The sequence below is a fragment of the Pongo pygmaeus genome, chromosome 9, assembly GCF_028885625.2.
Source record: "Pongo pygmaeus isolate AG05252 chromosome 9, NHGRI_mPonPyg2-v2.0_pri, whole genome shotgun sequence".
In the NCBI taxonomy this organism is placed as follows: Eukaryota; Metazoa; Chordata; class Mammalia; order Primates; family Hominidae; genus Pongo; species Pongo pygmaeus.
The window spans coordinates 68,621,363-68,642,871 of NC_072382.2; the positions used below are offsets into that span (position 1 = coordinate 68,621,363).

Genomic DNA, 21,509 nt, shown 5'->3' on the forward strand with positions numbered 1-21,509 from the left:
TAGATTTTATGTCTTGTCCTTAATAAATAAGTTTCTGAATATCCCATTTGCACCAAGGCAGGTGGGCTAGGCCAGAGAGCCACTTACAATGAGGCCTCCATGGACTCCACTCCCTCGAAGATTGGGTGCATACTCTGCCAGGTCCACAGATCGTAACCACTCCATCACCCTGTGGTTGGACCACTGTACAACTTCTGAAGGAGAAAGGTTACTCTGTCAGAGGGAGAAGGAGAGTGAGGAAGTTAGGCTTAATAGGTCCCACCATGGTCCTTTGTGCAGTCAGCCCCTGTAAGTAACCCTGCCCCAGACGCATCACAACAATAGAAGGCCCTCAAGCTTAGTGACCCACCCCATCTGCCAGAGCACCAGCCTCCCCAATTTCTAGGAAATAGGGCTCCCACTGAATCTTACAAGATCTTCCACACTGAGATATCTGAATCCAGAATTCTGTTACTCCCTCATTTTCTGGCTAACTTTGAGACAAATAAACAAGGACATTATAGTTATTATTTCAGTGATTCAACAGAACTTTAAAGATGACTGTCAATTACAATCCAAGTGGTTTATAGATGAAAGATCTCCCTGGTGTGGCCAATGATTTTAGGGGAGCACACCTTAAAATACTTATTCCTAAGTGCTCTCATGTAGCACTGTGGTCTTAAAAATGCACAGCGCTGTGCCTGACATATACAAGACATTCAAAACATGTTGGTTGAATAGGAGAAAATAGGAGATAGAGGGCAAAGGTAGCAGCCCAGGAAGCTGAGTTAATTTTACAGCAAGGTTAGACCTAGTTCCCAGGAACAGAGGAGATAGGATGTGACTGACAATCTTCAGTTTGGGGGTCCATCAAGAACTCTGAAGTTCATGGAACATAATCAGTTATTTCTTCAAGGCTTGGGGTGCTGTTATTTACGTATACTATTTCTTCTCTAGCAAGACTGCTCATGGATCCCCTGTACCTGGACCTGGAAGTCAGGTAATTTTGGATCTACAAGTAGGGATACCTATTCTGAAATGTCTAGCTTCTATGGGCTCCTCTTCCCCCTCCTCTGCCTCTTCTCTTCTACTGTGACACCCATCTTTCCATTTTGTCTTCCCCTCCCCCTCTCTTTGCACCATCTCCTCATCTCCTTTAATCACTGTGATGACTTTATAGCATGTGTCTCCCCAGTGGAGGGTGGGAGCTTAGAGGTCTATGGCTACTGTGAGACACAAAGTACAGGTAACGGATGTTTGGGGCAACAGGAAGCACAAGCAAACAAAAGAATCCCAGGCACCATGGTCCAAAAAACAGTGCTTTTATGATGTCATTCTTGTTTGCTCATGCTCGATGTTTCAGGGGTCCTGGCTCGGGGCTACCTGGAGAGATACTATTTGTGGTCTCACCTCATCAGCTGGCCGCCGGTGCAGGCAGTGGGGGTTGAACTTGTTGACATGCAGCACATGAATGGCACATTTGATGCTGAGATGATGTAGTTGGCTGGTGACTTTTAAGAAGAGTAAATCATTCTGAAAGAGGAAATTTTAATTGATAAACCAGAGTTTCCAAAGTGACAAAAGACCCCTGATGTCCCTCACCAGACCAAGCATAGACAAGTCAACCACATCTCAGGAAGGTGCACGTGGAGACACCAATAGCTTATCACAGTGGTTTGTACTGTGCTACTTGGGACCTCTTTTGTGACAAATGATACTATTTCAAGGCCTTAAGAATATATGGAATCAAGTTTAAAATAACCACCATGGGTACACGTGAGCTGAGTGCTCACAGGGACAACTGAAATATTTAAAGAAAAAGTCCTCACCACAGTTAGGTATTGCAGCATTCGTCCGTCAACTCTAGATTCATGAAACTGGTCTTTGTACTGGGGTAAGCCAATATCATCAAGCCACCCTACAAATACAAAAACCCCAGATGTGTCAGGATTCATGAGAATGAGAGAATGTAGACACCAAAAAGAGGGGAGCAAATTATATTTTGAAGTTCGTTTTATTCCCCCAAAAGTTTAGTAATTCCTCTGCCTTTTACAAGGAGACAGCTGTCTTTGAGGTACCCATTTAACAGGGAAATTCTTTCTACTCTTAGTTGCTGCCAGAGACATACTTAATACATATATGCCTATCCTTACGTGTCACCCAAATGTGGTCTAGCAGCGCAGACTTCTCCTCCTGTTTGGTGTTGATGGCTTTCACTGCTAAAACAAGCTTCTTCCTGTGGAGTGGGTGCTTAATTCCTAGCTCCTGAAATTAAAAGATGAAGACCACATGTGAAATTTTGGCAGGCAATTTGGCCCTCAGAGAAAGCTGTGTCTGGGTGGAGATGCTCTGAGAGTATGGCAGTGATCTCCACACCGTGCCCTGGGATGCCAACCTGCAGCTACAGAGGGACTCTCAGCCTCCTCCATCCATCCTCCTGTGTGTGTGTGTGTGTGTGTGTGACAGGAGTGGCGGTCCCCGGCCTTCCCATGCTTTGGGGAGAAATGGGAGCCTCCTCTTCCCAAGCTCAGCCCTTACCTTTTCCATGTCCTGAGGGGTGGCTGTCAATAAAGTGTGGCCAGAAGATACCCACTGCCTGGCAAAGATCACATACTGAGCCAGGCCAAAGTCCTCCAGCCATGCACACACACGCTCTGTGCTCCACTGGGCAAAGGGGGCATTGGCGTCACTGGGAAGCAGGAAAACAGCATATTCCTGTTAGTGGGAAAGCCTGAGGTTCTGAATCTAATCATGTCTCACAAACAAAACAAAAGAAAACAAGACAAAAAACCTGTTTTTTAACAAACAACCTCCATCATGGGATTCTGCTGAACAAAATTCCACTACAACACACTCATAGGAGGTAGACCCTAGAGTTTTCTTAATAACACAAGATCTGAATTTCAAATTTCAGACTACTTAGAGAATGGGGCAGCCTGTATGGCCCTCCTGAGATCATGTTCACATGTCCTAGGTCCGCATACACACATATACATGCCACAAGTCCAGAGCTGTGGCCTCATTAGGCAGAAACATCTTTTTAGGAAAATGCTTAGAAAACTAGTTTTCTTAGCATTTAAGAAGTTCTCTTAACATTAAAAAAAAAAAACAAAAACAAAACACCCAAAACTAAAAGCAAAAACTTGCCAATCAACAATAGCTAACACATTACTTATTAACAAAACAGGAGGAACATTCACATTAAAGTCAAAAGGACAATATGTTTTTTATCAGTACTAACAACACTGGTCTGAGAGTCGTAGCCAGTATTAGAGATAAATAAGAACAAGTATAGCTATTAGGCAGAAATAAAGCCATTCTTTACAGATGACAGGACTGCCCATTTAGAAAACCCAAGAGAGATCAGTAAGGTGGCCACTTATGAAATACACATATAAACATATGTAACGTATATGTTACATACAAAGATCAACAATTTCTAATACCATCAATGCACAGATACTAATGCTACTGTTAAAACAATTTAAAAATCCCACTCATAGCAACCAACATTATAAAACGTCTAGGAATTGCCTTAACAAGAGATGTTTGGCCTTGTGTGATTATGTGTGGGGATTGCGGGGGTGGGGAGAGGTATTGACTACAACAGTCAACTGAGCAACATGAAAAAGGACATGAATAAATGAAAAGCTAGATTATGTTTCTAGACAGGGTGACTGAGTTTTATAAAGCCATCAATTCTTAAAGACATCCATTTTTCATTTAAAGTGTGAATATAATAGCACACTACAAATCCCAATGGAGTCATTTTTTTTAGGGGGGGATTCGACAGAGCAACATTATGTTCATAAATGAGGATTTATAGAATATCGAAGATTAGATATTCCTTCAAAGACCAGAAAGATTCCTTCAAAGTACCCCTAACATACTAGATTAAAACATATTTTTTTAAATGCCTGGTTGAGCTGTTGTTAAAGTGAGGGAATTCCTTAAAGGATAAGCGTGATAAGAATGCCCCATTTTAGATCAAATGTTAGAGATGATGTATACCCTGGGGCAGGGACTGATCCATTATAATCTGGAACCTGGGCTTTCATGGGTCCTGACAATGTTTTACGGGGCCTGGAACTTAAAAACTTTCTCTTCAAAATAGTATAAAATTTGAATATATAATTAGAAACAAAGGGAATATTTAGAATTAGAAAACAAGCCACAAAAAATTGCAAGTTTTGCAAAACTGAAAAAAAAATCATAAAATCTAGAAATATTTTATTACATAAAAGCTTGATATACTTCTATAGTGTGATTCTTTTTTGAGACAGGGTATTTGTTATTTTAGAGATGGGGTATTTATTTTAGAGACACGGTTTTAGTAATTAATTATTTTTAGAGATGGGGTCTGGCTCTGCTGCCCAGGCTGGAGTGTAGTGATGTAATCATAGCTTATTACAGCCTTGAGCTCCTGGGCTCAAGCAATCCTCCTGCCTCAGCCTCCCAAGTAGCTGGGACTACAGGTCTGAGCTACTGTATCCAGCTATAGTACTTCTTTACTCTCATATTTTGGGTGGATACTCTTTGACTGGTTCTTTGTATGTCTACAACTTTATAATATATTCTATGACAACAGATGGTCGATTTAGTCTTTCTTCTAGCATGACTGATCAATATTTATCTTTTATGACAATAGTTAAGAAGTTTTATCTTCACAATTTATAACTGGTATTGTCATGTACATTTTTAGAATCATTTAAATTTAGAAAGGCCTCTATCAAATGTCTTTTATATGTGAGTTGTAAAACTATAACGCATTCAAGTTTTCTAACGCTATGGCTAATCTTAAACATTCTTTGAATTGACAATGTTCATTTAACTCATGTGTTGTCTATGTCCTTGTGGCAGTACGAGTTTTATGTTATCTTTGTCACTGTCAGTATATCATGTAAACTCAGCAAGAAATTTCAACCTTTTCCCAATGGGTTTGTATCATTCATCTTATATGAACAACAATCTAGAAGGCTACTCATTCCTTTTGTTTAAAACTTACCTCTTGCTCTTAGCAAATTACTGCTTTTGGTATGATTTGGATTTTTTGTTTATAATTTGTTTTTTAATGTAAGAAAATAATTTCTTACAATGTAAAAAATTACAATTAAGAATAATTTCTTACAATGTAATTTCTTACATTGTAATTGAAATTACAAATTTCAATGCTCATTTTATCACTTTTGTTTTATATTCTATTTTGTTTTTATTTCATTTGTTTCCTTATTTCTTGGAAGTGGGAAAAACAAACATATTTGAGGGACATTTCAGTTCTTTTTAAAATTTTTTAACTTTTATTTTTTGCCTAGTCTTTGTGAACCTAACATTTCAGCTCTAAAGGGGAAATAAGTGTTTCTGAGATCATAATTGGAAAACCTCTGTCCTATCGACCTTTTCAAAACCACCTAGAGCTCTGGGCCTCATCTCCAGCAGTCTTCCCATTTTTTGTTTTGTGAATCCTCTCCTCCCTCCTGAGCCTTGAGGTGCTCACACAGAATCAGACCCAGCTTCTGTACCTCCTCCTCAGCTCCTCTCAGTGCCAGCATCTCCCATATCATCAGCCAGGGCACCACTGAACATGCTGGGAAATAATTTGGAGATGACAGAGAAGATACCCTTCATATATAGCCAAAACATTTGTTTTGTTGACACATTCCAAAACATCTTTTCAAATTGCAGTTCAAATGATGTAGCTGAGATTTCTCAAATCTGCTCGTCTCATAGTAGGGGGAGAGCACATGGCACATTTATAATTGTACAGTTCATTAGTGAGTACAGAGCACTGAGCGAATCGGCACAATAGGGAGTAGAAGAAATCCTGGAAGCCACTTGTGCAGTAGGAAAGCTAGTGAATTAAACCCAACTAAACTAAACATGCAGTGACTGCAAACCACATGCACACACATACCCCGCTAAACCCAAACTACATGGATCCCCAGGCCAACTTCCCCTTAACAAGTCCCCCAAAACCCCCACAGCTGCCCTAACACCATCTGTTACAAGGAAAAGTATAGACCAAGCGAAAGTTGCAGTAAAAATAGTCAGCAGTCTTAAAACTGGTTGTGTTTAAAATACCTTTTTTATGCAAAATTTTCAAAACAACTGGCCCTGTTAACACTATGATCAGACTCTCTCTGGACCCTGGAAGGTCTCCATACAAAGGAGGGTCCCTGAAGCTTAAGCATCTTTACATTCATGATGAATCTGACTCACCATGCGTATAGGAAAAGGAAATAAAATGGGGCCCAGGGTAGGGGAGCAGTAGGATTGGGGACCTCTCCTAAAGCTGGAGTCCTGAAGGGCAATACACTCAGTAGAACAACTCAGGAAAAAAATACTTCGCAAAGATGGGATCCAGTCATGTGGCTCTAGAGCCTGTTTGCCTTAAACATTATACTTTACTGCCTTTTTCTCAAAAATAGTAACTCATAATAAAGTCACAAACTAAAATAATTCCTAAATGGATTATTCAAAGTTTTTAAAAATCACAGAAAAAATTTAAAACAAAATGATGAAAGAATTCACAAAGTGGATGAACCTAATTCTATATAAACATAAAAATTCCATGTATCAAAGTATCAGAAGCAAAAGTAAAATTCTGCTACAAACCTAAAAATACTTTGTCACAATTATTAGACATGACTTAATATCTTAATAGAGAACAGTTAGAAATCTATAAGAAATACAGTAATAATAATGAACAAAAATGCAGATAATTCACAAAAGAATTAAAAGGACAAACACGAAAACTAAATTACCAATAAAAAGGAAATTTGGAGGTTCATAAAAGTAGAAAACTTTGAAAAAGAAAAATTTAAATACTTAATGCTGACAAGGATATGGGTGTAATAGGCGCACTCTGTCCAGCAGTGCTGATTGGAATGTAACTCTTTAAAACTTTACCTGGGAGAAGAAAGAAAATAAAATGTGTTCGTCCATAATCTGAGAGAGAGTGCCTACACAATGTTATCAAATATCATATTTAAAAAGAAATCAATTGTTTTATTGAACAAAAAAAGGTTGGGGCTGGAGGCTTTCAGTATCAAAGTACTTTTCCTAAAGAATACTAGCAACAACAGTTTTAAAGCTACACCTAAATATTAATATCTAGAAATTATAAATATTACCAGAGGACATTAACATATGTCAAATTTCTACTTAAGAGTCATAAAGGCCTTTCTTTTCCACCAGCAAATTCATTCTGCACCGTTACGATAAACATAACAATCTCATCAGGACCTCTTCATACTTCTTCCCTTTCTCATCCACTGTTACGGTTAATAAAGCACAAAGACATTTGAACAAAGCAGCCTTGTGGCTGGAACTGCAGTTTTTTCCTTTGGCAAAGAAAGCTACTGACCCTGGTCACCCCATACTCTAAAGTGACTATCAGAATACAGATAGCTCCCTAACCATGCTCTCCTACTCTAGGGACAATGCTGAGGGGTCTTAGGAAAGTTTTTATACCTTGACCCAATGATTCCCCTTCTAGAGTCAATCCTTCAAGAACTAGCCAGAATTAAAACAAAGATGAATCATTCAAGCTTACTATAGCTTGATTTTTTTTTCAGCTCAGATAAATCAGAAACGAAAGTAATGTCTACATTGAGAAAATTGCCAAGTAAATTAGAATATCTAATTATTGAATATACAGGTAAAGCTTTCCCTGGCTCACTTTCTAAGGGCTCTGAATTGGTCTCTGACTTACTTAGACTATGTCCTTAGACTCTCTAGCCTCTAAAAGCTAATGGTCTATACATTCTCATGTTTCTTTTCAAGCTACCTGGAGTCTGGGGATACTCATAAAAGAATAAATGGATCTGGAAAGGTCCCGTGTCTCATGCACCAGGAGGACCTGGTAAGACTAGAAACCTGTTTGGCAAGCCAGGGAAGTGGAGTATCATATCCATGTGCAAAATAAGCTAAGACTCCCTTCCACAGGGGATGCAGGTCTGCAAACAATATGATGCATTTAGGGAAATGCTTTTCTTCCTTAATTGGAATCTAGACTCTATTATTTCTGAGAGCGGATATCTGAGTTATACGTATCATAACCAGTAATTACCTGTACTTTGCATTGGTATATGGCAATCTTGAGGGGACTAAACTGAAGAGAGTTACAGCTTACTTTTTGCCTTTTGGTTAGATATAAAATGTCACATTCCAATCCTGTGGAAGACCCCCAGGAGTACTGATTTTGGCTGAGTAACTCAGAACTTAGGAAATATTGTGCTGGAGATGATGTATTGTAGGGACTGCTTGACTGGGGAAGAGAATATGGAAAGGGGTTTCCCCAAAACACAGGAGTGAAGATTCACCCGTGCAGGTTTGAAGGGAGATCAAAGGAAAGTGGGTAAAGCCTTACCTTTTCTGTCCCTTGGAGTCCCTGGTCCTAGAGAGTCTTGGCCCTGCGGTTGCCCGGAGCCCACCTCGTCGAAACTCTGCCATCCCCAGTGTGTCAGTGTTGAAATTTCCTGACTGAGTTCTTCGGATTCTGCATGGAGAAGAATCCATGGAGACGGTCATGGAATAGTAAGAAAGCCTACAGTCACTGTGCTTCCTCTTTTGCAAGGCCATGCAGGCCAGCACAGGGACTCTTGGCAGCACTTTTTCTCCGTACCTTCCCAGAGATCAAGGATCACAACCTGTTGCAGCTCCTTGGCCAGACTCAAGCCTCAATTCGAATCCTGCCTCTGGGATTTGGTCACTTGCCATAGAGGTCAAAGCAAAGTTTGATGCCTTGTAGGAGGCCCCAGTTTCTGCCTCATGTCACAAAGTGGATCAGTTGGGCCAGCAAGTACTTGGCTTTCAAAGATTTTTCAAAGATTTCTTAAAACAGACTGACTCCTAAGAAGGGAGAATACAGTCTCATCTGTGTCTGTCCCAAAGCCAGTGTAATATAAGCTGCAGAGATTATGTTCAGGGTGTGTGGAATGGGTGGGTGCCTAGGATGCATGACATGAAAGGCAACTGGATATATTCAATGGGTGTCTTTCATACTTCTCCCTCTCTCGGCCCTGAAAAATACCTCAGATTCTTCTCTTTGAACACGAACACTCTGTTTTGACTGCTGTTTCAGTGTCTAATGGACCAGGGGCTTACATAGACTCTTTGCCCAATCAAAAAGAAAAATTCTAAGCAATATAATTAGGATCAACAGCACCAACTTACTTTCCCCAGAACTTCTTAATGCCTTTGGGATTCCGTTTACCATCTGGTGTCAGAGGAGACTGAGGACCTGATTCAGTGCCCGATGATGTGGACGAGAGGTCATTGACCACAGCAGTGTCATCCCAGCCACTTTCTGTGTCTCCTGAGATTGGAAGAAGGCAATGAATGTGAATGTAAGGACGTGACCTCTGGAACCCTTCTTCCCCAAGCCTGGGCCCTCTCCTTCAGTGGGAGTCCAGAGAATCTGCCCAGTTCTGCCTTCAGGGCAGAACTCCATACCAAGATCCCAGAGACTAGTGGGGACTCCAGGCTTCCTTGCTGAGAAATTAATGTGCTCAATATTTCAAATCTAGGTGAGCTAATGTCTTTAATTTTAAGGATTTGGGGTCCAAAGTACTTGGGGATTATTCCAACAAGCAGCTTCTTTTTCCTCAGAGGGAGATGCAGGAACGTAGGCAGTAGTGGGACCCTGGCTGAGTGTTGGTGAAGGGGAGGGTTAGGGTAGGGAAACAAAGGCATTCTCACTCTCCACCTCACCTGGAATGGGTACAGTACCTAACACGGGGGCACTGACACTCCGGCCACGATCTCCAGTGAACCAAGAAGCAGAGAAGCCACATGAAGAAACAAGAGAGGCCAAAGTCCAGCCCAACAGAGTTACAGGGAAGCAAAGAAATAAACAAAAGAGTGTCATCGAGCAAAAAAGAAAAACTCAAAACAGAAAGAAAAATAATCCCGTGGAGAAGGATGGGGTGAGTGGTGACTGATACTGAGAGGAGGTTTCATGTGAGGGGACCAAGTGTTCCTGGTACCCCTTTGTGACAGGCTGAGGTGTCCACACCCGGGGAAAGGAAGGGACAGCAGCAGGGACTGAATACTCCAGGCCACAGGCAGCTCTTGTGCAGGTGCCTGGGCTCACTCAGCTCAGACTAGAACAATCTGAAGCCATAGTGAGTCCAGTTTGAGTGTCACTAGAACACACCCATTCAAGGGCTTATCTGAAGTTCCTGCAGCCAACGGCAGAGCTGGCCTTCACTAGACCAACACATGGGCCAGCTCAGGGAAGACTGAGGCTGAGGAGCCTCAGGAAGAACTCTGCCAGGACCAGAATGTTCCCTCCTGGGCCCATTGAATCTTCTGCTGCTGGTGGGGAAAGATGGCTTATTTTGAATGAAAAGCAGCAAAAGCCTCTGTGGTTTCAGGTCTTAACCACCAAAAGGATACCTGTAGACCGACACCCTTGCCCATTGGCCACTGACTCCATTTGCCTAAGGAAATGCTCCCACTTGGAGTGCATAATACCCTCCTACTGGGAATAGGGAAGCTGCAGAGAAGAAGGTGGAGACAGGAGAGAGAAGATCAGAATGACAGAGGAAGGAAGCATGAGGGGCAGGAAGGGTAGAAGGGGTGTCTGAGAGGAGGGAAAACAATGCTAGGAAGGACAGGAAGGGGTTCAAGAGGAGGAAGAGAAGAAGAGAGGAAATGAGGGTGAAAAGCTGCAGCCGAAAAGAAGTAGGGGATACACACACCCTGCTTTGCTGAGACTGTAGAGTGCTGACCTTAGAAAACAGCTCGCCCAGCGGGAGCCTCTAGAGGTGGGACCGCCCCAAGGTACAACTTGTTCCAGCCACCCACCCCACCATTCTTCAATTGTGGATTGTGGTGGTAGGTGCAGGGATCTTATACAATCACTGAAAGTGCCAAGGACGCTGCTCAGAGGCCACCAGCACCAGGGCTGGACACTCACTCAGCCTCAGCAGGCTGCTCCCCGTGATGTCAGGCTGGCAGGCGGTGGGAGGAGATTTGGCAGCCTCTCCATTGGGCGTGGCTCCTGAAAGCTTCCCAGGTAAAGTGGGATATTTGTGCTCCGCCAAGAAAGGGCTGTCCTATTGGAAGGTGAGAGAAAGAGAGAGATACCGACTTAGCTGTCAGCCTCAGTTAGGAAATCCTTGGATACAGAACAACTCCCTGTTTTCCAAGAGCCATTTTTCACATATGGTGACTTGAAGACCCCTCAAAGATTATTTAGCTAGTCCGAGAAAGGGGACCAGAGTTCCAAGGAAGGAAGAAACTTTCCCAAGGCCACACAGTAAGACAGGGACAGAGTCAAGTGCAAATCCGGGGCTGACTGAAACTGACTCTAACAGGAAGTGAAGCTGTCTTGCAAAGGCGCCTTTGCTGTCTGGCCTAGTGCTCAGAGACTCAGTGAATTAACAGCAGTGAATTACTCTGTAAGCTCTTTGGATATGAAAATTGGCATTCTAATAAAAGCTGCCTAGTGTTTTATCATGCATACATACATATATATGTAAAATAACAATCCTGCAAGGGAGGAAACTGAGCTCAGTCTGGTCTGGGCTTCTCTGTTTCCCCCAGATTTGCTTTCCTGTGGTGAGGAGAGAGGTGCTTCTGCTAATTGGGACCCTTACTCAGACCAGGCAAGGGCAGATCTCTGTGAGGGCCTGACCAACTGCATAAATGATATGGATCTTGCCTGAGAGCGGCTATGGTACAGAAGGGAAATTATAGTTTAAATTTGGAGCAAAAGAAGAAAAAAACCCTCTATTGTGATCATGGCTTCTTAAAAAACATCATGTTAAGGCAAGCATGAAGATACACACACCCTTGGGGGAGGTGACAACAAGAAACGGGCCAGAGGACTACATGCCAACAAAGCTCCTTTAGGAACTTAGGATCATAGTCTGCATGAGGTAGAGCCTCAGTGCAGCCAGCTCCATGCTTGGACCCTGGCCATGGAAAGGTCGCAAAGAAACAAGTTGATTAAATGAGGAAGAAGACAGCACTTATTTGGTAAGGAGGCATATAATGGCCTCTAAATCTGCAAACCTGAGAGAAACACAGTGGAATGCGCTGTGAAAGTGAGAATAAAAGAAAAGAGAAATTGAAGCAATGTCACTAAAGGAATCAACTGTGGATCACCTGATTAGATCCAGAAGAAAGTAATATAAAAAACAAAACAGATTTCAAACTGGCAAGTCAGAACAGTAATGGAAGGCTGTTGACTGAGACATCTTTTGAAGTTCCATTTAGCTAAAGGCCAAATATCCAATATATTTCCAATTCAATTTGCTTATAAATATATGTCCTAGAAATTGAGATTCAGTTCATTCATTGAACATTGACTATAACTCCCTATAAATAGTTCAGAAAGGAGAGATACAGTGAGAGGAAACTGAATTCAGAAAGAATTCTGAAAGAACTGGCTGGTGGAGTAGAAGTAACTAGAACCTTGAGAGAGGAAGGCTATGAGATTTTCAAGTTTGTGATGACCCATGAGGTAAAGATTAGACGTGATCAGACATGTGGTCAAGACCCACAGTTTCCAATGGTAGTTCATGTGCCAGCTGCTCTTCATAATTACCTGGGGCGCTTGTAAAACAACATGAATTCCCAGATCCCTCCTGTGCCCAGTCCCTGATTCAGTCCCTCTGGAAGCACACCCCAGATGTCTATATTTTTAACAAGCATCTCAGATTATCTCAGATTAGACTAATGCAGTCAGACCCAGGAACCACTGACTGTGAGAAGGTAGTGTTCAAAAACTTTAGAGACCTGAAGGGCATGACTCCAAGCTCCCTATTATATAGGACATATGGAGGGGGGAAGAGCTCTCAAAAACATGTTTCTGGTTGCATCATCATGCATGCTCCCTCAAGGCAGGGCAGAGACAGCCAAGGAGCCAAGTGGGCCACCCGGGGAGCTCCCTGAGGAGCTGAGATACAAGCAGAACACATACCTAACCCAAGGATGGGGTTTAAAAGGCAGCCCAGACCTGTAAGAAAGACAGCCAAAAGGAATCAAGGACAATGGAAAGGGCTCTCTGAGCTCTGCTCAGGCCAAGAAGAGGAGCTGGGAAGAAATGACTCACTGATGTGGAAGGCAGTGCAATGTTAAGACGTGACGCAGAGGAAACAAGGATGCGCAACTCCAGTTCTGTTTCTCCTGTCTCCAAAAAGAACAATCCTCCTGGCTGTAGGGGAACAGAAGCCCCAGCCAAGGGAATAGTGTAGAACTGATTATCCAGCTGCTTTAAATTAGAACAGCGAAGCAGCACGCCAGAGTGGAAAGGGCCTAGGCTTTGAGTCAGACTAACTCAGACAAAGCTGTTTCTCTTCCACCTCTCAGGACCTCTGGTCATTTCTAAATGGAGAATAACAATTCCTGCCTCAGGTTTGCCAGGAAATAACATATCCACAGGGCCTAGCACACAGTGGACAGTGGATAAGGAGAAGCACAGGAAATATCACATACCCAGGGCCTAAAGAAACAGCAATCTAGAAGAGCAGTCCTTAGACCACGGCAGGCACTGGTCAGACTACATCTAGAATATCACACTCCAAGTGTGGTCCAGGGCACAACTTGAAGAATACATTGAGAAACTAGCGCTGATCCTACGAAGACTCTACGAAGACTAAGTAGCAGCTTGAAAGGCTTGTGATCCATGCACATGAGAAGGTGATGTTCGGCCCAGAGAACAGAGCACTCAGAGAGGGCATGAGGGACTTAAATTCCAGAGCTATCTGGAGTAGGGGAGATTGACTTTTTCCATGGGCTAGACATGGAGGGAGAGGATCAGCAGATGCACATTTTAGAGAAGCTCACAGAGCTGCAAAATAATACAAAGGACGTCTTACAATGAAATGAGCTCTCAGTCACGGAAAGCAAGAGCCAGTTTAAGCAAGGGCCAGACACCAAAGTTAGGGATGCTGCAGAAGGATGGCTGTGGAACGGTTCTGTAACTGTGGAGCTGTTCTGGGGAGGACGGTGGTGTATGTGAGTGAGAGGGGAGGGTGGTCATGTTGAATAACTGAGGTTGTATAAGATTGTGATTATGGTCAAAACCATGTAAGAATTAATCTTTTAATCTGGAGCATTTTTTCTTTATAAATAGTCCTACGTCACTTACATTTCTTGGTAATCAAATTGGCGTCTTAAACCTTGAGCCTGTGAGCTGGGCGTGCTTCCAAAGGAGCAGGTGGTCACTTACAGGTGTGCTTTAGAAACACCTGCAAATGACCTCTGTGAAGCTGAGGTGGGAGGTGGGACTGCTGAGCAATTTAACAGCTGACTCCATAGGAAGCCTTTCAGTTCACAAAGGGACCACACCAACCCCAGGCTCAAGGGACTGTGTTGCAGAGCACCTGGGCAGGGGAGCAGACAGAAGACTTTTGCTGTACAGTTCAGATGGCCCAAGGAATGGCTGCCCACTTGAAGCACCAACTGCTACAAATATGGAAGTGTAGAGAAGCCCCTTATATAGATGCAGACGTGCAGAAAAGATCTTTCTCTTACGCAGATGTGGAGGAGCAGAGATACCTCATTTTACCATACGGATGTGAAAATATAAAATGACCCTCTCAGGCAGAAGTCAGCAAGCAATGAGAAGCTCCATGTTTCATATGGACATGGAGGCAGGGGACAGAGAAGGGAAATGCCATCAGCCTCACAATACATTTTCCATATAATGTTATAAATGGTGGTTGGGTGTGGCTGAAATCATGCTAATTATATGAATCTTCATTTCTTTATGGGCTCAACATTTTGTGCACTGGCCTAAAAACTTAATCCTCTTCCACAACAGGCTTCCCTGGAGAAAATCAGTCCTAATGGAATTTTTATAACATGACTTGTTCATCAAAGCGGGACTGAGTGTACACTTGTGTTTTTTTAACCATGACATATCAGCACAGAAAGGATGAGAGCTGTCACGTTCTTCAGTGTGCTGAGATCATAGCAATCCCCTTCCCAGTGATTAAATCTAGATTACTTTGTTAAAGATTAATTTCTCTGAGCCTATAAAACGGAGGTGATAATAATAAATCCTGTCCCACAAATAATGGTAGTGAAAGCATATTAAATAGCTGAGTGCACATAAAAATAAAATGGGAGAGAAAAGTTGTGTCTTTCCTCTTGCCCTCTTACTCCTTACAGTTAGCACATTTTAAGGTTACGAAAACTATGACTTGCTAAATTAAAATACTAGCAAACAGTGTAACCACAAATAGACAATGGGGCACGAAGTCAATGTACCTTGGGTTCTACCACCAGGAAGGGCTGGTTCCCATCCATACACTATGGAGTAACAAGAGGATTTCGTTTATGTGGAGAAAAAGAAACTTGTGTTATTCACAAACAGCAACAACTCAGGACTACCTGTTTGCTTAAATCTGAAAGGCTCATCCCCTCCCTCCACATCTTCATGTCAAGTAATCACCATCCAGGGCAGGAAAGATCCCTGTCCAACTCCATGGACAGATGTCCTGGGCAGCTGCCAGCAACATGACCATGGCAACCGAGAGACACGTGACCATGGGAGCAGAGCCACTGAATGAGCCCAGGGCTCCTGCAGACTTCAGCCTTTATGGTTCTCCACTGTATCAACAAGGAGGCTGATGAACATTATTGGAGACCAAGGGATGGTATGCAGCACAGGCTCACTGAAGGGTCTCTATCAGGGCAGGCTCCCTTGGTCTCTAATGACGAAGCTCAAGAGCCTGCTACTGTCCCTTGCAGCATGAGGTCCACCCACATGATCAACGGCTACTCCTATATAAGGAGCCACAAAACCCTCCTCCATCTTTCCAGACTCTTAAAACAGCTCACTCTCCAACATCCTGAAGATCCCATATCTTTCCTTGGGATCATCTCCTTGATTCACATTAATTCATCATTAAAAAATCTGTACGATGTCCCCAAGTGCTCCAGGGATATAGGACTAGTAGTCAAGATCTTCCCTGGCTTGATCTGTCTCATGGCTCTGACCTTACCTCCTCCTACTCCCCACCATTTTCCAAAACCTGCTGGTGCCCAGCAGACTCTAACCAAGCTTTGCTGATCTCAACATCTTCTCTCATCAACTCCAGGCAACATTTCCTGAATTGTCCTTCCTCTAAGATGCTTTGGGCCACACCTGGTTAATTTTCTCAAAATGTTCATGTAATTCCTGTTTCCTCCACAACTTTATAAAATCCTCTACAAGGTAGGGACCAGGACCTGCCTATATATCCCAGTACTATGCTAGGCCCAAAAAAGTAACTCAGTCATCTTTAAGGATAGGTTAATGAGCTGACCTTATCCACAGATTCACTTCTCAAGTCTTCTAGACTACAAGAGAGCTTTTTCTGAGCCCTGAAAAAAACACAAAAGAAAGAAATAGTTACGAGAAGAGGTACATGTTATCACTCACGCAGAGGACATTTCAAATGCTTAACCAGTGGTCTTGGGCTTAGGTTCAAGGTCATGAAAAAAAAATACCCTCTCATAATAGGCTTTCCATACAAAATGAGACTGGCCCACCTTGGGGGATAGACTGGTCCAATAATGTGTTAGTAAGGGCATGAGGGGGGGTCACTTAAATCCAAATGAAATGTTCTTGGCATTGCACAAAAAGCCAGAATACACTCAATTCTGCTGCACTGAGGTGACAATTGTGTGGTCATAAAAGACCAAGGTCTACAGTGTCAAAAGAGGGGAAAGGCACTGATGCTGGGCTTGTCTGAGTCTAAGAGTAATCGAGGGAGCAGGGACCTGGGCCTCCTTAGAGTGGAGATGAACACATTAGCCAGCCATGGCTCCAGAACATCACCTGCTAGGACCCTTCCACACTCTGCTCTGGATCTGCAAGCCTGTCTAGTCTGCTCAGACTCATTTGGCTCTCTCTGGGTCTATTTTGCAGAGAAGAGCACCAAATGTGTCAAGAGGCAATGCCACCAGTGGTCACAAAGGTAACCTGTGCCAAGTCTCCTTGGCAGTCATATTTCTCAGATTATACGAGTAAGTCATCATTTTAAAAAATATTAGTCTCTTGTAAATCTGATCAGTCTGAGTTCCTTGGTGTTGGCCTTCCCTCAGTGAACTCATAAACCACAATTCTTATTCTCCAAAACTAAGGATTGCCTGATCACCTTCTCTAACATTACCATTTTCCTCTGGGCTAAAGGCTCAAGGGAACAACTGCTTTCTGGAAAGTGGACTCAGAGTGCGGGCTCTAGAGACTCAGCACCATTCTGGGGAGTTTCTGTGATGCTTGTGGTCATCTGCCTCAACACCTTAGCTGAAAGGCAGCCTGGTAGTGGCTGCCAATACCTTGGTAGTGAAGCCTCCATGTCTCCCTTACATGGGGCTCAATTTCAAAACGTGTGCTAAAGTGCAGACATAGGGAACTAGATTTAGGTTTATTTTAGAGGGAACAAGACAGATGGCAGTTAAATGACCTCAGAGGTGAGCCCATTATTAGTTCATTGTTGTGAAGCATCCCTAAAGCAATTAGACCAATTGCTATGAGAAGACATGGCCATCTCTAGAGAGGTTCGATTGTCAAAGGGCTAAATTCACTCTAAAAGCAGGAGGCAGAGGCTGATAAAAGCAACACACATCACAGGATGCTCTCAGCTCTGAGGAGCTGCTGTAAGACACAGATGAGTTGCAGCCACCTCTCCTCTGAGGCTCCAATCCCTGGCCAGATCCTTTCTCAGTGACGATGATCCACACCCTCAGCCTGAAAGATGAGAAGCCCTTCTGTGGCCAAAAGGGGTAGGCCTGGTTTGTAGCTGCCCTAAAACAGAGGGGCAGGTGCACCTAGGACTCAGTGGCCATGCTCACCATTCACAGCCATCACCATCCACTTCGGCAGCCCCAAGGCAAGCCTGAGAGCACAGTGGCTGTGGGGAAATGCCCAGGCCTCTTACCTGGTTTCCAGTGATTTCTGTGGCAATGGAGGTGGCCCCATTGTAGGAGAGCTACATCTCGGAGGCATCTGCACCAGAGACAGAAGAGTCATGGTAGAGGACAGTCTGTCTGGGGACCACCCACCATCTTTCCCCTTGCTTTACATGATTCCTTTTAGGGAGACATTGCTTCCCTGGGTACAGCCATGGTGTATACATCATTATAGATGCCTTGCTCTTTCAAGATGCAAGGGGGCGTGGCAGGCCTATCAGTCCATCTGGGCCAGCTTGCCTCTCTTTGCTGGGCCCTACAGCTTAGATCATGTTAATATCCCAGCAGTACAGTCCTGAGACCTGGGTTCTTGGGCTTTTTCTGCTCCTTCCCTTTCTGAGCTTGGTTCTTCAGCTTTTCCTTTCATTCAGCGAGCCACTGCACACTCTTAAAAACATTCTTTTTGCCTTAGGTTAGCCAGAGCCAAATTTTGTTGCTTTCAGTGAGAGAATCCCATTTGATATGGTCACCCAACAAACATCAGCAACATCTACTCCCTGCCAGGCCCTGTGCCAGGTCTGGAGCAAGCACTCCACACATCTGGGAGACAGACAAGTAAACTAGGCTAACAGAATAATGTGCAATGCTCTTATGGCTCCAACACCTGTAACACAATATGGGAATAGTGGGAGAGAGGGGCTCCCTCTCACTAGTGGGAAGGCTGAGAAAGCTTTAGAGAGGAGAACAGCTGAGCTGAATTTTGAGAAATGAGAACTGGTTAAGGCAAGAAAGGAAAGAACATTACAGGTGGAAAGACCATGAGCTAATGATGGTATGAAATAATACAGTTCCGTGTCTTCAGTACTGTACCTACCACAACACTGTGCCTTCAGCAGTGCACCTAGCATCACAGGCGGAGCCACCTTGAGCTAATGGTGGTTATGAAAGAACACAGTCCCTTGTCTCCAGTACTGCCTCTTTTCTCTAGATCCTAGCATCCTCTTGGTCTACTATAACAACAACCCTGGCATTATAGTATAGTTTTAAAAGCCTGGGCTTTGTGCTCAGACCTGGGTTCAAGTCCGTATTCTGCCAGGTACAGTGTTCATCACAGTGACCACATGGAAGTATCCAGTAAGACTTGGACACTGCTATTCTGTAATTGCCAGCAATCTGGGGTGCTTGTTCTGAGTCAATAACTGGCTCACTGGATGATGCTTTTGCTCCTTAATTAAAAAGGTTGAACTGAAGCACTAAGATTCTTTTCAATTTGATAGTCTGAAGTTTTCAGGAATCTTTTGGACCCTAGGCTGAAGCCCCTCCTTCACCTGAGGTCTTGTTTATTTGTTTATTTGTATCTAGCTTAAGTCTAGAGAGATTCATACAATAGGACCAGATTTTAAACAAATGAAATAGATGAGAAGGAAAATCTGTGTCCTGGCTATAGGGGCTGAAGGGCGTATCCGTCAAGCAGGAATGCAGCCATTTCAGAGGTTGCAGTTAATTCCTCTAAATGAGCAAGACATGTTCGTTCATTCAACAAATATTTGTTGAATTCTACCGGGTATCAGGCATTACTGCAGACCTTGGAGAAAGGGTGGTAGATAAATCAAACACCACCTTTGGTCTATGCTTACATTCCAGAGAAAAAAAAGATAAAAATAAACTAGGAGCCTGATTAAAAAGGAGAACTCCTATCCTTGAAAGTTCCAGTATCCACCATGCTGTCTCCAACCAGAGCACAGGCCAGAGCCTCAGCCTCTTGCTCCCCTATCCCCATCACAGCCTGAGGGGCACTTTATTAATTTAAGTATTCACCTGCCAAGATATGTACCTGACACGTGTCTGACTAGATCCTCCCTCAAGCTCAGGGCAAGCTCGGAGGACCTGCTGAAACCCTACATCATGGTTGGAAACACAGTACCTCTTGTTTAAATAATTCTTCAGGGCCCTTATTTGTAGTGTTCCACTTTCTGAAGCCTCCCTCCGGTTCTTCTTCATTGATTGAGAGAGTTCTCTCCGAAGGCCCTGCAAGCATTAATGTAGTAAGAGTGAACTGTTGAATTCATGTTCAGAAACCTATAATCGTACCACAAAATTCTAACATTGTTTCTCGTTCATTAAGAAGGACTAAGAAATGTATAAAGGGACAGTAAGAGTGTGATTCTGAAGATTCTTCAGGGCATCTGAGCAAGGGCTGGCATCAGGATCATTTCAAGGTCAAAGTTTGTCTGCAGAACAGAGGTAATGTAACCCCTGCCTCCAAACCTCTCACTCCTTAGCTATAGGCAGTCAAGGCCCTGAGAGTGACTTGACCCATGATTTTAAAAAGAGGGCTGTGAGGCCAGGTGCTTTGGCTCACGCCTGTAATCTCAGCGCTTTGGGAGGCTGAGGCAGGCAGATCACTTAAGGTCAGGAGTTCGAGTCTAGCCTGGTCAACATGTTGAAACCCCACCTCCACTAAAAATACAAAAATTAGCCAGGTGTGGTGGCCAGTGCCTGTAATCCCAGCTACTCAGGAGGCTGAGGTACAAGAATTGCTTAAACTTGGGAGGCAGAGGTTACGGTGAGCTGAGATTGTGCCATGGCACTCCAACCTGGGTGACAGAGTGACACTCCATCTCAAAAAAAAAAAAAAAAAAGAGGGCTGTGTGTGAGGGCTGGCAGAGGCCCTGGTCAGTGACCAGTCAGCCACATCCTGGCAGAGGCTTGGCTTCTTCCAAAGAAGAAGCAGAAGCTCAGCCAGAATCAGAGGTTCCTGAATATCCTTCAAAGCAGCCCTGTGCTGTGAAACAGCTGCTTCCTCAGGATCTATGATGGGAGCCCAGGTCAATGGCATGAACAATGAAGGCAGCCTGGCACATGCACTACTATGCCCATAAGAACCCTGATGCTGCTTGCATGTTGCATTCAGTCTGGGCAGCAAATATAAAACACAGCAGCTCTCTCTGTCCTGTGACTTCCTATAGCAACTCAGGCCCAGCAACTCGAGGAAGGCTCCCAGAGGGCCCTCTGAGTCTGCTGCGGAGCTTTAGATTTTCTAGGAGGTAGATGAGCTCTAATCCCCAATGACGGCAGAGTTGATTTTTGATCCAGGTTTAACTGCACTTGCTGCCTCTAAGGTATGTCCTGGGAAGATGCATAAGAGACCCTCCAAGAGTGGGGAATTCACAGGCTTTATATTCTTGGTGATCTGGATAGTCCCTGAAGGCCCTAAGGTGACTTCCATTTGGTAGTATTTCTGGAAATCAACAACTGCTAAGTTCTCATCATGCAGAAAAGTCTAAACAGCTCTGTTCTCCAGTAGGGAGTCTTCTCTGAAACAGAAGTGAAACAGCTGCTAGCAGAACTGCCCGTGGATTTAACACAGCTGATGGAATATCTTTCAGAGACAACGGTAGGATCGCCCTTGCTCTTACCTTGAGTGACCATGACAGTCTCCTTTACCTTCCGGTACTGGTTTAACAGCCCCGTAAGCTCCTCTATCCGACGGTCCTGCCACAGTGCGAGTAGAGATTTAGATTAATGCTATGCTGGCATCTCAGATGATTTCATTTTGGGACCCATGGTATGTTCTGAGCACAAGGAGAAGAAATCCCACATGGAACCAAAGGAAAAGAGTGTCCAGGCCCCATTCCACAGAGCTAGGATTTCAGTGGTCTGCCTCATAGGCATCT

At 43.7% G+C, this 21,509-nt stretch overlaps 1 protein-coding gene across 13 annotated transcripts in view; it reads right to left on the reverse strand.

Moving 5' to 3' along the window:
- The window catches only part of PPFIBP2 (PPFIA binding protein 2), a 143,858-nt gene that overhangs the window by 6,017 nt on the left and 116,332 nt on the right, over positions 1-21,509 (reverse strand). For 12 of the 13 annotated variants that reach the window (XM_054438155.2, XM_063671176.1, XM_063671174.1 and 9 more), the window contains 13 exons: positions 21,252-21,327; positions 19,757-19,860; positions 17,862-17,929; positions 16,245-16,302; positions 15,205-15,246; positions 10,901-11,039; positions 9,154-9,295; positions 8,348-8,476; positions 2,518-2,668; positions 2,133-2,244; positions 1,809-1,897; positions 1,390-1,512; positions 88-213 (listed from right to left, as the gene is read on the reverse strand). In XM_054438155.2, the coding sequence (XP_054294130.2) occupies positions 88-213; positions 1,390-1,512; positions 1,809-1,897; positions 2,133-2,244; positions 2,518-2,668; positions 8,348-8,476; positions 9,154-9,295; positions 10,901-11,039; positions 15,205-15,246; positions 16,245-16,302; positions 17,862-17,929; positions 19,757-19,860; positions 21,252-21,327 (1,359 nt within the window). The remainder of the gene's footprint in view (positions 1-87; positions 214-1,389; positions 1,513-1,808; positions 1,898-2,132; positions 2,245-2,517; positions 2,669-8,347; positions 8,477-9,153; positions 9,296-10,900; positions 11,040-15,204; positions 15,247-16,244; positions 16,303-17,861; positions 17,930-19,756; positions 19,861-21,251; positions 21,328-21,509) is intronic. The other variant, XR_008492307.2, reaches the window with a different exon arrangement.